This window comes from Sinohyriopsis cumingii, chromosome 16, assembly GCF_028554795.1.
Source record: "Sinohyriopsis cumingii isolate HCF-2022 chromosome 16, ASM2855479v2, whole genome shotgun sequence".
Taxonomy (NCBI): Eukaryota; Metazoa; Mollusca; class Bivalvia; order Unionida; family Unionidae; genus Sinohyriopsis; species Sinohyriopsis cumingii.
Window position 1 is genome coordinate 64229977 of NC_142976.1, and position 17799 is coordinate 64247775.

The window sequence follows — 17799 nt, forward strand, 5'->3', positions numbered from 1 at the left end:
CCTAGAATGTAGTCAGGTGAACTTTGTTTAGAGGTAGCCTTAATGGACAAGTGGAGAAATAAAGGTTTGAATGAGGGTAAGAGTTCTCAAAGAAAAGCTGCAGCAGTTCCATATGTATTTGGATGGCTAAAATAGTTTTTACTATCTCAAACATACAAAAATACTTCATGCAGTGTTAAAAAACAAGTGAACAGAATGTCCAAGTCCAAGACACCAAACCCACCATGCAGTTTTAGCTTATCCCTTAACTAACACAGCAGATTGAAAAACACAATCTGTTGCTTGAAACAAAAGAATCAGCCATGTTTTAATCTTTTATCATTATGTATCACAGTGTCTTAATCTCTTACTATCATCTACTGCCATGTTTTAATGTCTTACCATCTTCTACGGGTATGTTTTAATCTTTTACAATTATCTACCATCTTCGAGTGGTCTAAAGCGCTCTTCCGTTACGGATCACTGCCATCTCACCTGTCTGGCTGCATGTGTTCGAGTCTAGGATTCGGCCAATGTGGCTATGTGAGAAAGCTTGCCACTAGCTTCTCGTGGGTCAGTGGTTCTTCCCGGGTTCTAACTCCATCATTAATACTGGCCGCCATGCATAACCTATTGTGTGCTGAAAAATGGTGTTAAACCCCACAACAACAAAAACAATCTACCATCTTTGAAGATCATCATACATAAAACTGATTGGTCAAAGAGCTTGTCAGTGAATAAAAACAAGATGAAATAGATATAATAGTATGAAACTCGTTTATAATTTTCCAGATAGTTATGGCAATAGTGTATTTCATTAGTATGTGGGATAGTAAAGGATTGGTGCTTTACATTAATAACATAACCGATAATAATGACAGTAATAATAATAAGAAGAAGAAGAAGAAATCTTGATAATAATACTTTGTTTATACAGGGAGACCCATTTAGGACTATTCTCCCTTGAGGCCCTCACGTGACCTGATTCCAGTTGGTGTGGTCAGATACTAAAACTTATTTCATACTAATAGCAAACAATTACATTCTAGTACCTATAAAACTATAGCAATATATAAAAATATTAAATAAGTACCAATATTTTACCAGGCTATTTCTATAAATGTTATTATCCACTGAATCTTTTACATGATCTGTATTTGACCTGTTGCAGGGTTTTCTACTACATGTTTTTTACATGATAGTTTTGACTTTGTCAGGTCATTTTAATAGAGTGACATATATTTCTAAATGTTTATACAGTTTGGGATTATGTTCTGCGCAGGTGAGTAAAATAGTTTTATACAAATGGTATTTATTGTATCGGTGTCAGTGATATCATGAATAGTGAAACGAATTTCTTGCAGATTTGTGACAATTTAAATCATACATATAACTGATGGTGAGTGCACTTACTCTGTCTCATTTGTCTTATCATTTTGCAACTAGGTGACAAAAAACATAAGTTTGTAAAAAAAATATTTAAAAATTATATCTGAAAATTAAAAGGCAGTAACAAAATATTTTGACAAAAACGTTTTGGTATCCATACACAAATGGCTTCAGAAGACATATTTAAAAGGATATTTTGAATTCTGAGTATAAAAAAATAGATGACAGGTCTGCTTTCGTTGTATTCATTCCTAAGTCAATAGAGTGAAAACTGTAGTGTAAACATTTAAGACATGAAAATGCATAAATGTATGCCAACTTGACAATTATTTACAGAAACTGTTTTTGTGATACATATATAGTGATCATTGAATACATATAGCAGCCAACTACCATATATAGTGATCACTGACTACATTCAGCAGCCAACTACCATATATAGTGATCACTGACTACATACTGCAGCCAACTACCATATATAGTGATCACTGACTACATTCAGCAGCCAACTACCATATATAGTGATCATTGACTACATTCAGCAGCCAACTACCATATATAGTGATCACTGACTACATTCAGCAGCCAACTACCATATATAGTAATCACTGACTACTTACTGCAGCCAGCTACCATATTAGTGATCACTGACTGCATACAGCAGCCAACTGTCATATACAGGACAGGGATGTAGCAAACAGTTGGGATCAAGCAGGTGACCTTATGTGGAAGTTACCACTAATATAAGTTTGACATTTTTTGTAGTAATGACTACATGTCCTAATTTTGTGTTCATTTCAGGATGTCGCAAGCACTGTCCTGAGCTATGACCCCTTACCTCCACTGGACTCTGTATCGGGTTACAGCCGGCCAGACAGGTAAAGTCTTGTAACAGATAGGTACCATTCTCATGTTACTGATACCATATATACTTCCTTATAAGTTGAGTCAAATGGCACAGACCCATATTTACCATCACATAATGTGCTGGCAGATCTAGGTCTTTGCAGATTTTAAGGAGTAATCATAAGAAGCAAACACAATAGACCCTAATCTGCTAGTGGATTATGTTATGGCACATTAGCGTCAGGGTTGGACTCGACATATAAGTGAGTATATATGGGAATTCACTATTCATGGCTTACCAATTTTCATGGATTATGTAGTTACTACAGATCAGATTTAAAGACCCAGTCAATAGTGATCTTTCTGTCCAAATAACTGGACCTTCTTCCCCCATCCAAAAATTAAGTACAGACAATAATCACAAAACCATTCAACTACATTTCTGAGTACACACCCCATAAAAAATAATAATCTTACATTTGTTAGAATGCCAGTGACAATTTATAGATTTTTCAATTAGGTCACTATAACCCATTACCTTTGTTAAAAGCGTCAGTCACACATTCGTGTTTTCAACTAGAAATGCAACAGATTAATGCACCCATGTCATGTGGACACATTTCTAGTTAAGTTGAAAAATGTCTTATATTTAATGCATGTTTGAATGATCTGTGCTAATCAGATTTTATCAATTATTTTAGACCCAGACGAACTAATTTAAATGGGAATCCTCTCAGCTTGTTTCTGCGGTCATTGCTACCCAATTTTAATCCTGACGTAAGTAACCTGATAAAAATAGATACTCTTTCATTGTATTTAGACAAACATCTTTTCATAAACAGTTTCCAAGTGCCTAAAAACACTTTAATGAATGTGATAATGTTTACTGGACTAAACCTGATGTAATATATTCAGTTAAAGAGATACAAGTAGAACAAATTTGTCTTTTTCATTGTCGCTAAGTTTACATACTTCATCGGTATTTGTCTGCTACAGTAACTGTACATTTTCTTTGTAAAGTACCAAGCTGAGTTTATTGCATTTGTGTACTTCATTAAGTCCTAGTCTTGTGTGTTTTCATACACTTCTCTGTATTATTGTATAGCATTGTACTGCCATGCATCCCTTGGTCCATTAACATGTTTTTGTCCAGGTCCATGCTATTTCAAATATTGGAGAGAATTTGCTAAAATTTTGCCCAGGTCTTTATGATTAGACTCAAGGTCAAAGAGCAAGGTCGTGGGATGGAAAAAGCTGATTTGTTGTCTGAGTCCTTGTCCAGTTTGTAATGTTTGAAATGCTGAGTTTTTTTTTGATGAAAATTGAGCTAGAGACTGATCACGTCTAGATGGCGTGTTATTCACCACATCTCTCCACGTTCATTGTCATGGTCAGGAAAAATATTCACAGGCTTGCATCCTTGTTTGGGTACTAGCTTTTTTAACCACTGAGTATATTTAAATAAATTTATATCCATATATATGTCATGGCTACAGGGTATATCACTGCCAGCATGGTTCTGTTGTGCAACATTTTGAAACTCCATTATTCACCAAGTAAGCTAGTAATTTAATACTGCTGACTTGTTCTGTTATTCCCTCTCCACCCCTTTTGCTCCGACTTCTTGTTTTTTCCTTCCCACCCCCTTTGCCTTGATTTGTTCTGTTATTCCCTCTCCACCCCCTTTGCCCAGACTTGTTCTGTTTTTCCCTTCCCACCTCCTTTGCCCCAACTTCTTTTTCCCTTCCCACCCCCTTTGCCTTGACTTGTTCAGTTATTCCCTCTCCACCCCTTTTGCTCCGACTTCTTGTTTTTCCCTTCCCACCCCCTTTGCCTTGACTTGTTCTGTTTTTCCCTCCCCACCCCTTTGCCCTGACTTCTTGTTTTTCCCTTCCCACCCCCTTTGCCTAGACTTGTTCTGTTTTTCCCTTCCCACCTCTTTGCTCAGACATGTTTCTAATTGATCCATATGCAGATCTTACCCATTGATTATGATGATGTAATATTTTAACATAAAATTATTTAAGTTAAATCAATATTGATGGAAATGCATATAAGTTTCTTTCCATAAACTTGTGTAAAACAAATTGTATTTTCTAGTCTGTTGTTTGGGAAGCCATGTTGGTGGTGTAAATGCACAAAAGCATATCCATGTAAAAGGTTCCAATTTTGTTTACCCTTCTGGGGCCTTGGTTGTCCAAGTAGTCTAAAGCACTTGCCTTTACAGGTTACTGATCTCTGTCCGTGAGGGTTTGAGATCCTGTTCAGCCTGCTTTGGAATGTGAGAAAGCTTGCCAGTAAGCTTTCGTTGGGCCAGTGGTTATTGTCTAGGTTTTCTTGGATTCTTCCTCCACCAAATATATACTGGCCACCATGTATTGCCTATCTGGTGCTGAAAGATGGCATTAAACCAAAAAACCAAATCAAACTATTACTGTCTAATCATGCTTATTCCCTTTAATCCTCATGTGAGTTTTTGATGGGCAGAGTAATTAAACAGCACCAAATTTATGTTGTCATGAATCATAATTCAAAGCACCACTAAATATACTTAAACTTTCATCATAAGTTTGTAAGGGAACACTTGTTAATTGTAGCATTGTTATTGAAGTTGAAACTGTGCTGTAAGGACCACATTTGCTGGCTTTATTCGTGTAATAGACCACTCTGATGGCCCAAGCGGTTACAGCACCTGCATCAGATTCAGGAGGTTCAAATTCCAGGTGAGTCATACCAGAGCCTTTCAAAAATGGTACAAGCAGCTGCCTGACTTAGTGCTAAGCATTTAGAGGTTAGTGGTAGGACTATTTGACCTGGTGTCAGGATAATGTGACTGGGTAGGACATGATGCCTCAGTGCTAGACATCAGTATAAACTGCCACACTGCAGACATCATAGCGATATGACTGAAAAATTGTTGAAGCTACATTAAAAAATTCCAATCACATACACACACACATTTTAATACAGGTGTCATTTTGGTAGTTTAACGTTCATTAGTGTGTCTCATTTAGTGAATCATTCTTTGGAACTGTTAACTATCAGGTTAACAAAATAAGTATATCCAAGCATACCATATATGACCACTTTCACATACAATGATGGATCAATCACCTGAGAGGTTTGTATAACTGTTCATGCACAGTATATAGGACTTATATGTGTAAATGGTAAGAGGTTATTGGAGAGCAGAACATATGTTGGTTGAACTGAACTGGAAACATTGAAGAAAGTTACCTTTTATCTACAAAAATTAATGTCTTCTTTTTTTAAAGCCATTTCTCTTCCAAGTATATGTAATGGATTCAGGGTCAATCCATGTACAGTATTATATCGGATACTGCATTTGAGAAAAATGCAAAATAATGAGTCCTGAGTGTTTGGTCTTGTGAGGATATTTAGATTGGATTGGCTGTACACAGGCTTGTGTTGGTCTTGTCAGGACTCTATATTTAGAATGGAATTGCTGTACACCAGCTTGTGTTGGTCATGTGAGGACTCTTTATTTAGATTGGAATGGCTGTATACAAGCTTGTGTTGGTCTTGTGAGGCCTCTTTATTTAGATGGGAATGGCTGTATACAGGCTTGTGTTGGTCTTGTGAAGACTCTTTTTTAGATTGGAATGGCTGTATACAGGCTTGTTTTGGTCTTGTGAGGCCTCTTTATTTAGATTGGAATGGCTGTACACTGGCTTGTTTTGGTCTTGTGAGGCCTCTTTATTTAGATTGGAATGGCTGTACACAGGCTTGTGTTTGTCTTGTGAGGCCTCTTTATTTAGATTGGTATGGCTGTACACAGGCTTGTGTTGTCTTGTGAGGCCTCTCTATTTAGATTGGAATGGCTGTATACAGGCTTGTTTGTCTTGTGAGGCCTCTTTATTTAGATTGGAATGGCTGTACACAGGCTTGTTTGTTTTGTGAGGCCTCTTTATTTAGATTGGAATGGCTGTACACGGGCTTGTGTTGGTCTTGTAAGGACTTGTATTTATTTTGATTCAAATGACTTCACATAGGTTTGTGTTGGTCATGTCAGGACTCCTTATATTTATTAAATTGAAATGGCTGCACACAAGCTTGTGTTGGTCTCATGAGAATGCCTATATATATATATATATATATATATATATATATATATATATATATATATATATATATATATATATTTGAACTGAAATGGCATTAAGTTTTCTGCTGCACATAGGCTTGCATTGTTCAGAAAGGACTCTTTATATTTAGTTCCAATATTGAAATTGATTGAGATTAGAAACCTTCAGGGACATTTTCTTTTTACTGGCAAAAGTTTAACAAATGTAATAAACATAGTGGTCATTTTTCCCATCTGTGTGTTTATCTTTGTCTCTTTCTTCAGTCAATTTGACAAGCATAAACTCCTAAAGTTTTTTATATGTTCATATCAAGAATTTGTGTGAATTCTTTCGCACAGGGCTTACCTCACTCGAAACATTAACGACTCTGTAATCCATTAGTTGAAGATAGAGATTACTTGGTTGGTGCAGTGGAGGGACTTCACACGTGTTGGAGGTGCTTTCCTTATATGGAATTTGTCATCCTGTTTTCAGGCACCAGTTCCGGTGGAGGAAGGTGCTGTTGGGGGTCAACGGCTGCGTCAAGGGGTAGGAGCTTTGATGGATGCCATGAGAGATCTGCTGAACAATATTCGACCTATTGACCCTCCAGTAGAAAACCAGCATGGAGAGGGGGAGGAAGAGGAGGAGGAAGAAAATGACTTTGATTAAAATTTATAGATGAGAAAATGTGTATGAAGACAAGATTATCAAAATATTTTGGTTTGGCTTCATAAGAGTCAGAAAAATGTTGCATGTGTCAGCAACAATCTATTCAGTTTTTTATGAAACCTATCTGGCAATAAGTCAAGAGTTTTTTCCTCCAGTTTTTACTTGTATGCATTTATTAACAATGCTGTAACATTTTTTTTACAGAGACAATTAGGAGAAAAGCAAACATCTGATATTAACACTTAATTATATTGACTGTTACTGAAATATTTACAGATAAGTGTACAAGTTTTCTATGATAGCTGAAATATTGAAGACTTATGAAATGCATGAATATTGTGTGTACATTTGAAATTATGATGCAAATGACTATGTTGAATAATGGCTGTTTTTAGCCCCCATGTTTATGAAAAAATAAATTGTTAAATTTTATGACTGTTTGTGGTAATGTGTCAGTTATTTTGTTTATCCAGAGGATATTTGCTTCAAACAAGTGAATAGTGGATATATTTCATTGAGTGGTTGTAAAACTCTATATTTTCTCCCATGAGATGTAGTGTATCCATTAATCAATTGTAGCATGATCTTCATTTAATTTTATGCTTAAAAGTACTGGCTAGCAAGATGTACTGTCTGTGTTGTCTGAATAACAGATTGAAGTAGTAGTACTGAATCCCGTTCGATGTCTGTGATTTACTGTTTATGTTCTGTGATTTGTGATTATTCAAAAAGACAATGTAATCAGTTACATAATTTTCCATCCAAATTCAAAGTAAAATTGCACATTAAGAAAACAAAAATTATTCACGCCTTGTTGGATTGGAACTAGAGTCAGTTTAATGCAAGGCAGCCATTTTACCACATGGCCACGTAAGCCTTGAAAATTAACTTTGAATTTCATGGTTATCTTGTTGATGTTGTTGTTGTTGTGGGGTTTAATGTCATTTTTCAGCACACGATAAGCTTTGCATGGCAGCCAGTATTAATGGTGGAGGAAGAACCCAGGAAAACCAGGGGAAGAAACACCGACCTACAAGAAGCTACTGGCAAGCTTTCTCGCATACCCACATTGGCCGAATCATAGACTCAACCCCACGCTGAGATAGATGGCAGTGATCCGTAATGGGGAGCGCTTTAGACCACTCGGCCAATGTGGCATTGAAGTTATTTATTATATTTCACTCCACTGAATTATCAATGGCTTTGGGTAAAACAAAGATTTATATTCTACGCAAAACACAACCATTAAAATGCGCTGGTGTGTTGGAAATTGCATAATATATGTTCAGTTAAGCAACTTCAAACTCAAAACTCAGTCTTGCTCCATAAAGAAAATTTGATAGATTGTGCATCAGTTGTGGACAGACTTATGTTCGTAACATCATCATGGAAAAAAGTTGTACTGATGTTGGACAAATAAAATATTATAAAATTTTTATTATTTAGCATTTGTTGTTTTTGTCATCTACACCTCATATTGAGAGAACGACTATGGGTAAAGAAATTCATCTGCACGTTACTGCTCACATCTTTATTTTTATTCCTTGCAGTAATATCCTTTAAAAACACAGATAAATAAATTATGAGTGTTTTAAACAATCTTATTCAACTTTTTCTTTTCCTTGGTTCACACTCATTCACATGACTCAACTTTTTGAAGAGGGAGGCTAGCAGGGATTTGAAAGGGATTAAGAGACATTCTTTAAAGTCTTATTCTTATGGCCGTTCATCCATCCATCAATATGTTCTTCTGTCTGCACTCATTAACACTTATGGTCATCAAATGGAGATTCACATATCAACAATTCACATTTCTTCAACAATTTTTCTCAAGAGTTATTCCACATTTTGTCTTGTAACAGCGTACGACACAATCTTGTTATTGGAGCTAATCATGCGAAATTTGATGGATTGCCAGTTGCTAACTTTTCTTCTCATTTGTTGTTGAAAAAACCTGAAAATTCCTATCATATGACAGAAATGAGGCTGTTGCTTTAAGAAAGATTAGATATCAGATTAGTTTTTCAAAGAGAATATATTATAAAAGATTTACACATTTTTTTTTACTAATGTCTGTTATGCATCATTTCTATTAGTATCCATGGGAGATAACTGCGACATGTCTGTTATGCATAGGTGCAGTCATCTGCGGGAGATAATTGCGACTCATAAATAAAACTACTAAATATCAAACGAGTCAGGAAAAACTGGAAATATATTAAGAAATTTCATTGAATCAATTTTTACTCACACCGCTACAAATTTAATTTTAGACGTGAATTCAGCAGAATATCCTTGATGTCAAGCTACATAGTTGACACTGTATGTAATTGTCCATCAGACCTGATGTTTAGTGGGGTTAAGTAGCTCATCTGGTTAAGTGAGTGCCTTACATACAGGAGAACCTGGTTCAACTTCCACATTCCTTACATTTTGTTTTTATTTATTAAAATTTTAATTTTTTACTTTCAATGCAAACTTAATGACGGCTTTAATTTTGCAGTGAAAATTGAATGTTTTTAAGTTGACTTGTAGGTTTTGGTATTCATTAACCACTTCTAGGAGCAAGTTTATATCATTTGATTTAATTAAATCTTAATATAATGGCATAGAAATTGTAAAATTATATTTTAAATTTATTGAATAATTTATTGATAAGTCTTACTATGAAGTATGTGGTAGGGTTGAACAATTTAAATGCCTTCTTTTATCTCTTTTTAAAGATACTATTTTCAAGGCAAAACAGCACATGAACAAAAAAAAGAGATTGTTGGAAATGAAATAATACTACCTCGTACATGTAATACACATCAAGAAAATTCAAGAGTTGATACAAAATATTAACTATAGTTGTTTAAGGATGCCCACCCCAGATAATATGATTTGCGTGCAACTGACATGATTATTTCTTATCACATAGCCATGTTTCATGATAAGCATGTATTTCGATATTGGCTTGATAGCAGTAACAAAAAAACATATAATCCAACACTATGGCTTCAAAAAAGAGATATATTGAACTCTTAATTTATCTGTAGGGTTTTATCTTGCAAAATCAGTGGGGACTATCAAAATCATCAAAACTTCGAGGGTTAAGAAAAATTAAATAAGAATCTATAAAGAAATTAAGAAGTGAGGATGCATCTATTTGTTTTGAACAAGATTCCTTCTTATTACCCAAAAGACATTGGCATTGATGGACATTATTATGGAACAGATAAGAAATCTGGCATAGCAGTCAACATCTGGCATAGTATTTAGCAAACCATGTAAAACATTGGCAGAGTAATTGTTAGTGAATGTCTTATTTTGGAGCAGAGATATCCAACACAATACCAATGAGCTGTGGAGAATTGTACATACCAACCATACAGAACAAGCTGTGGATCTTTATACATAACAACCATACAGAACAAGCTGTGGATCTTTAAACATAACAACCATACAGAACAAGCTGTGGATCTTTAAACATAACAACCATACAGAACAAGCTGTGGATTTTTATACATAACAACCATACAGAACAAGCTGTGGATCTTTCTACGTAACAACCATACAGAACAAGCTGTGAAACTTTATACATAACAACCATTGAGAACCAGTTGTGGATTTGTATACATAACAAGCTGTGGATCTTTATACATAACAACCATACAGAACAAGCTATGGATCTTTATACATACCAAGTTGTTGATCTTTATACATAACAACCATACAGAACAAGCTGTGGATCTTTATACATTTCAAGTTGTTGATCTTTATACATAACAACCATACAGAACAAGTTGTTGATCTTTATACATAACAACCATACAAAACAAGCTGGTTAAGCTAGCAATGCATATGCCCCTTCAGACAGTAGACTGAAAGGGGATTCTCAGCACAGAACAATGTTCATATGCATGTAAGGAACAGATTAAGCTCGGAAACAATCAAAGCTTAATGCTTATAAAACTGGAGTTGACGTTTTTAGAGGAATTTGATTTCAATAAAGCCTTAAAAATGAAGCAGGAGAAAAGAAAGATTTTCAAATGTTAGGTGAATATTGAACTATGGCTATTTCCCACTCCCTTTTGTTTTTGTTTCTTCACTCATCTGGTTTCAGTGACAAGGCATGTGTGTGTGTGTGTGTGTGTGCCCTCTTTAGGTAAAACCCTGGCAGCATCTTTGCATGATGGGATGCCTTCCATAGAAAATAGGTTGCTTTGATTAGACTCCTCTTTCTCCTTGTTAGCATGTCAGGTCTGTTCCACATTTTTGAACATGCAGGGAGCTCACATGATGCAGAATCATTTCAATAGGGAATGAACATTAAAAAGATAATTGCATATGTTTTGAATTTTTTAATTGATTCTCTGTTGTGAGAAATATAGGAAAGGACTGTAAATATTTTTAATTAAGGTTTAATTTATTTTGAGGGATATTGTTATTTGCTACCTGTTTAACATCGTATTATCTGCACTTTCCAAGCCATTTGTACATTGTGCATAAAAATATACAAGATGTCAGTTACATTATTTTAAAATATTTTAAAAACACTCACTTTTGTTGATTTTATTAAAATGTACCAGTTGAGATTGTATTTATTGTCCTAGTGCATAAAGTAGAAAGCAGATACACACAATTGACATTGTTTTGAAACAATGCTCTGAGTCATAGAGCATTATCATTTCGGAAAATAAAATAAGTTTTTATTCTGAACAAAAAATGTAGTATATGACTTACGGCATTAAAATTCTATAGTGAATAAATTGGTGGGGGTATTATATTATATAGTGAATGACTATGGGCATTTTATTATATAGTGAATAAGGTATTATGTAGTGAATGACTTGGGGGCATGTTCTTGTGTATTGTATGAGTTGGGGGCATTTTATCATGTAGTAAATGAATTGGAGGCATTTTATTGTTTTTAATTATTTATGGCATTTTATTATTTAGTGAATGACTTGAGCATTTTATTATGTGTTAAATGACTTGGGAGCATTTAATTATGTAGTGAATAACCTGGGGCATTTTATTATTTATTGAATGACTTGGGGTCATTTTATTATGTGTTAAATGACTTGGGAGCATTTAATTATGTAGTGAATAACCTGGGGCATTTTATTGTGTAGTAAATGACTTGGGGGCATTTAATTATATAGCGAATAACCTGGGGCATTTTATCATTTATTGAATGACTTGGGGTCATTTTATTATGTAGCAAATTAATTGGGGTCATTTTATTGTGAAGTGAAAGATCTTGAGGCATTTAATTATGTAGTGAATGACTTGGGGTATTGTCTTATGGAATGAATGACTTGTGGGTATTTTATTACTTAGTAATGACTTGGGGCAGTTTATTATGTAGTAAATAACTTGGAGCAGTTTATTATGTAGTAAATAACTTGGGGCAGTTTATTATGTAGTAAATAACTTTGGGCATTCTATTATGTAGTGGATGAATTGGGGGCATTTTATTTTGTAGTAAATAAACTGGGGCATTTTATTATGTAGTGTGTTTTGTATATTTGATTTAATTTATATTTGATTTAATTTAATTGTTTGTAAGTTTTAAAATCCTTTTATTTTTAATTTCATTACATATCAAAATAATGTAGTTTTGTTTACTAGGAACTTGATATTTTTTCAGAAAATAGTTTTACCTTGACTCTTCAGTTGTAATCACCTAAAGCTGACCTAGTTCCCAACCTTTATTTAGAAATCAGTGAGAGAAGTAAACAACTTTTTATTTTTATCCTATTCTTAGAGTAAAATGATTGGTTTTTGTCAAGGTCATACTAGAACTATGTGCTTTTAGATGTAAATACTTCTCGAAGATTCTGGAAAGTTGACCCTCATCTGGGAATTTGTTTTGCATTTCAAATTACTGTATAATCTTTGTTTATAGAAGTAATTCTCAATTGGCCTTGAAAACACTAGGACAAAAAAGTTGTTTCTTTGATGTGCCATTTTGGAGTTAACATTTTAATGTTTATTCAAATTATTTGGATTCCAAAGGATAATTCTTTTACCTGGAAATATGTGAGTGCTCATACAGAATTCTTGGACAAAGACATTTCATTAAATTTTATTGGGAAATTCAAACACCAGATTATTGTTTGTGAATAACACAGAACTGTAGACACAACAGCACAATAATAGCTACAGTATACATCATCGCCTTCCATCTTGGATTCTTCGTCAGGACTCAAATTTGAATTCATTAGAACATTTCACTATTAGGACTTTCTGGATTATTCTTGGTTTATTTTTGGATTTGATTCTTAAAACCATAAGTTCTTATTTTTTCCAGGCAAACAAATTATTTGTTGAATATTTCAAGGCTTGTTGTTTTCACTCTTTCTTTTGTTACTGTTTATTCGAGCCTAAACACAGTAACATAAGAAGTGAATGAATTGGGGGCATTTTGTTATGTAATGAATGACTTGGGGTATTTAATTATGTAGTGAATGACTTGGGGTATTGTATTATGTAATGAATGGTATTTTATTATGTAGTAAAAACTTGGGGCATTTTATTATGTAACGAATAAATGGGGGGGTGGCATTTTATTACATAACAAATGAGATCAGGCTTTTTATTATTTAGTTAATGAACTGGGGTCTTTTTATTATGTAGTGAATGACTTGGGGCTTTGTATTGTGTAGTGAGTGACTTTGGGGCTTTTTATTATTTAGTTAATGAATTGGAGGCTTTTTATTATGTAGTGAAATACTTGAGGCTTTTTATTATATAGTGAATGAATTGGGGGCATTTTGTTATGTAATGAATGACTTTGTGCTTTTTATTATGTAATTGTTATGTAGTGAAAGACATGGGCTTTTTATTATGTAGTGAATGACATGGGCTTTTTATTATGTTGTGAATGAATTGGGGGCATTTTGTTATGTAATGAATGACTTTGGGCTTTTTATTATGTAATTATTATGTAGTGAATGCCTTTGGGGCTTTTTATTATGTAGTGAATTACTTGGGGCTTTTTATTATGTAGTGAATGACATGGGCTTCTTATTATGTAGTGAATGACTTGGGGCTTTTTATTATGTAGTGAATGACTTTGGGGCTTTTTATTATGTTGTGAATGACATGGGCTTTTTATTATGTAGTGAATGACTTGGGGCTTTTTATTATGTAGTGAATGACTTGGGGCTTTTTATTATGTAGTGAATGACTTTGGGCTTTTTATTATGTAGTGAATGACTTTGGGGCTTTTTATTATGTTGTGAATGACTTTGGGGCTTTTTATTATGTAGTGAATGACATGGGCTTTTTATTATGTAGCGAATGACATGGGGTTTTAATTATGTAGTGAATGACATGGGCTTTTTATTATGTAGTGAATGACTTGGGGCTTTTTATTATGTAGTGAATGACTTTGGGGCTTTTTATTATGTAGTGAATGACTTTGGGGCTTTTTATTATGTTGTGAATGACTTTGGGGCTTTTCATTATGTAGTGAATGACATGGGCTTTTTATTATGTAGTGAATGACATGGGCTTTTTATTATGTAGTGAATGACTTGGGGCTTTTTATTATGTAGTGAATGACTTGGGGCTTTTTATTATGTAGTGAATGACTTTGGGGCTTTTTATTATGTTGTGAATGACTTTGGGGCTTTTTATTATGTAGTGAATGACATGGGCTTTTTATTATGTAGTGAATGACATGGTCTTTTTATTATGTAGTGAATGACTTCGGGCTTTTTATTATGTAGTGAATGACTTGGGGCTTTTTATTATGTAGTGGATGACTTTGGGCTTTTTATTATGTAGTGAATGACATAGGCTTTTTATTATGTAGTGAATGACTTTGGGGCTTTTTATTATGTAGTGAATGACTTTGGGGCTTTTTATTATGTTGTGAATGACTTTGGGGCTTTTTATTATGTAGTGAATGACTTTGGGGCTTTTTATTATGTTGCGAATGACTTTGGGGCTTTTTATTATGTAGTGAATGACTTTGGGGCTTTTTATTATGTAGTGAATGACATGGGCTTTTTATTATGTAGTGAACGACATGGGCTTTTTATTATGTAGTGAATGACTTTGGGCTTTTCATTATGTAGTGAATGACATGGGCTTTTTATTATGTTGTGAATGACTTTGGGGCTTTTTATTATGTAGTGAATGACATGGGGTTTTTATTATGTAGTGAATGACTTGGGGCTTTTTATTATGTAGTGAATGACTTTGGGGCTTTTCATTATGTAGTGAATGACTTTGGGCTTTTTATTATGTAGTGAATGACATGGGCTTTTTTATGTAGTGAATGACTTTGGGGCTTTTTATTATGTAGTGAATGACATGGGCTTTTTATTATGTAGTGAATGACTTGGGGCTTTTTATTATGTAGTGAATGACTTGGGGCTTTTTATTATGTTGTGAATGACTTGGGGCTTTTTATTATGTAGTGAATGACTTTGGGGCTTTTTATTATGTAGTGACTGACATGGTCTTTTTATTATGTAGTGAATGACTTTGGGGCTTTTTATTATGTAGTGAATGACTTTGGGGCTTTTTATTATGTTGTGAATGACTTTGGGGCTTTTCATTATGTAGTGAATGACATGGGCTTTTTATTATGTAGTGAATGACATGGGCTTTTTATTATGTAGTGAATGACTTGGGGCTTTTTATTATGTAGTGAATGACTTGGGGCTTTTTATTATGTAGTGAATGACTTTGGGGCTTTTTATTATGTTGTGAATGACTTTGGGGCTTTTTATTATGTAGTGAATGACATGGGCTTTTTATTATGTAGTGAATGACATGGTCTTTTTATTATGTAGTGAATGACTTCGGGCTTTTTATTATGTAGTGAATGACTTGGGGCTTTTTATTATGTAGTGGATGACTTTGGGCTTTTTATTATGTAGTGAATGACATAGGCTTTTTATTATGTAGTGAATGACTTTGGGGCTTTTTATTATGTAGTGAATGACTTTGGGGCTTTTTATTATGTTGTGAATGACTTTGGGGCTTTTTATTATGTAGTGAATGACTTTGGGGCTTTTTATTATGTTGCGAATGACTTTGGGGCTTTTTATTATGTAGTGAATGACTTTGGGGCTTTTTATTATGTAGTGAATGACATGGGCTTTTTATTATGTAGTGAACGACATGGGCTTTTTATTATGTAGTGAATGACTTTGGGCTTTTCATTATGTAGTGAATGACATGGGCTTTTTATTATGTTGTGAATGACTTTGGGGCTTTTTATTATGTAGTGAATGACATGGGGTTTTTATTATGTAGTGAATGACTTGGGGCTTTTTATTATGTAGTGAATGACTTTGGGGCTTTTCATTATGTAGTGAATGACTTTGGGCTTTTTATTATGTAGTGAATGACATGGGCTTTTTTATGTAGTGAATGACTTTGGGGCTTTTTATTATGTAGTGAATGACATGGGCTTTTTATTATGTAGTGAATGACTTGGGGCTTTTTATTATGTAGTGAATGACTTGGGGCTTTTTATTATGTTGTGAATGACTTGGGGCTTTTTATTATGTAGTGAATGACTTTGGGGCTTTTTATTATGTAGTGACTGACATGGTCTTTTTATTATGTAGTGAATGACTTTGGGGCTTTTTATTATGTTGTGAATGACTTTGGGGCTCTTTATTATGTAGTGAATGACATGGGCTTTTTATTATGTAGTGAATGACATGGGCTTTTTATTATATAGTGAATGACATGGGCTTTTTATTATGTAGTGAATGACATGGGCTTTTTATTATGTAGTGAATGACTTGGGGCTTTTTATTATGTAGTGGATGACTTTGGGCTTTTTATTATGTAGTGAATGACTTTGGGGCTTTTTATTATGTTGTGAATGACTTTGGGGCTTTTTATTATGTAGTGAATGACATGGGCTTTTTATTATGTAGTGAATGACTTGGGGCTTTTTATTATGTAGTGAATGACTTGGGGCTTTTTATTATGTAGTGGATGACTTTGGGCTTTTTATTATGTAGTGAATGACATGGGCTTTTTTATGTAGTGAATGACTTTGGGGCTTTTTATTATGTAGTGAATGACATGGGCTTTTTATTATGTAGTGAATGACTTGGGGCTTTTTATTATGTAGTGAATGACTTGGGGCTTTTTATTATGTTGTGAATGACTTTGGGGCTTTTTATTATGTAGTGAATGACATGGGCTTTTTATTATGTTGTGAATGACTTGGGGCTTTTTATTATGTTGTGAATGACTTTGGGGCTTTTTATTATGTAGTGAATGACATGGGCTTTTTATTATGTAGTGAATGACTTTGGAGCTTTTTATTATGTTGTGAATGACTTTGGGGCTTTTTGTTATGTTGTGAATGACTTTGGGCTTTTAATTATGCAGTGAATGACTTTGGGGCATTTTATTATTTAGTGAATGAATCGGGGGCTTTTTATTATGTAGTGGATGACTGGGCATTTTATTATGCAGTGAGTAACTTGGGGCTTTTTATTATGTTGTGAATGACTGGGCATTTTATTATGTAGTGAAAAACTGGGCATTTGTGATCTTGATGATGCTTATCATTGTGTTATCCTCATTTAATTTCAGTCTGTAAATCTTTATATTTTCTAGAATATTGCAGGACACAATTTTCGCAGTTTTAAATAAATCAACATTTGCATTCTCTAATGCCATCCAAACTTGTAAATAAATACATGCACACAGATTATCTCTGGATACTGAGATTGTTACTTTGACACTGAGATTGTTACTTTGACACTGAGATAGTTACTTTGACACAGAGATTGTTACTTTGACATGAGATTGTTACTTTGACACTGTTACTTTGACACTGAGATTATTTGACACT

General features: G+C 34.0%; 1 protein-coding gene across 1 annotated transcript in view; it reads left to right on the forward strand.

The window, feature by feature from the left end:
- Positions 1-8409, forward strand: part of LOC149780590 (ribosome quality control complex subunit TCF25-like) — a 46622-nt gene extending 38213 nt beyond the window's left edge. Inside the window, exons 15-17 of the mRNA XM_089937706.1 lie at positions 2170-2246; positions 2916-2991; positions 6795-8409. Coding sequence (XP_089793832.1) covers positions 2170-2246; positions 2916-2991; positions 6795-6971 — 330 coding nt within the window. The 3' untranslated portion in view covers positions 6972-8409. The remainder of the gene's footprint in view (positions 1-2169; positions 2247-2915; positions 2992-6794) is intronic.
- The last annotated feature ends 9390 nt before the right edge of the window (positions 8410-17799 follow it).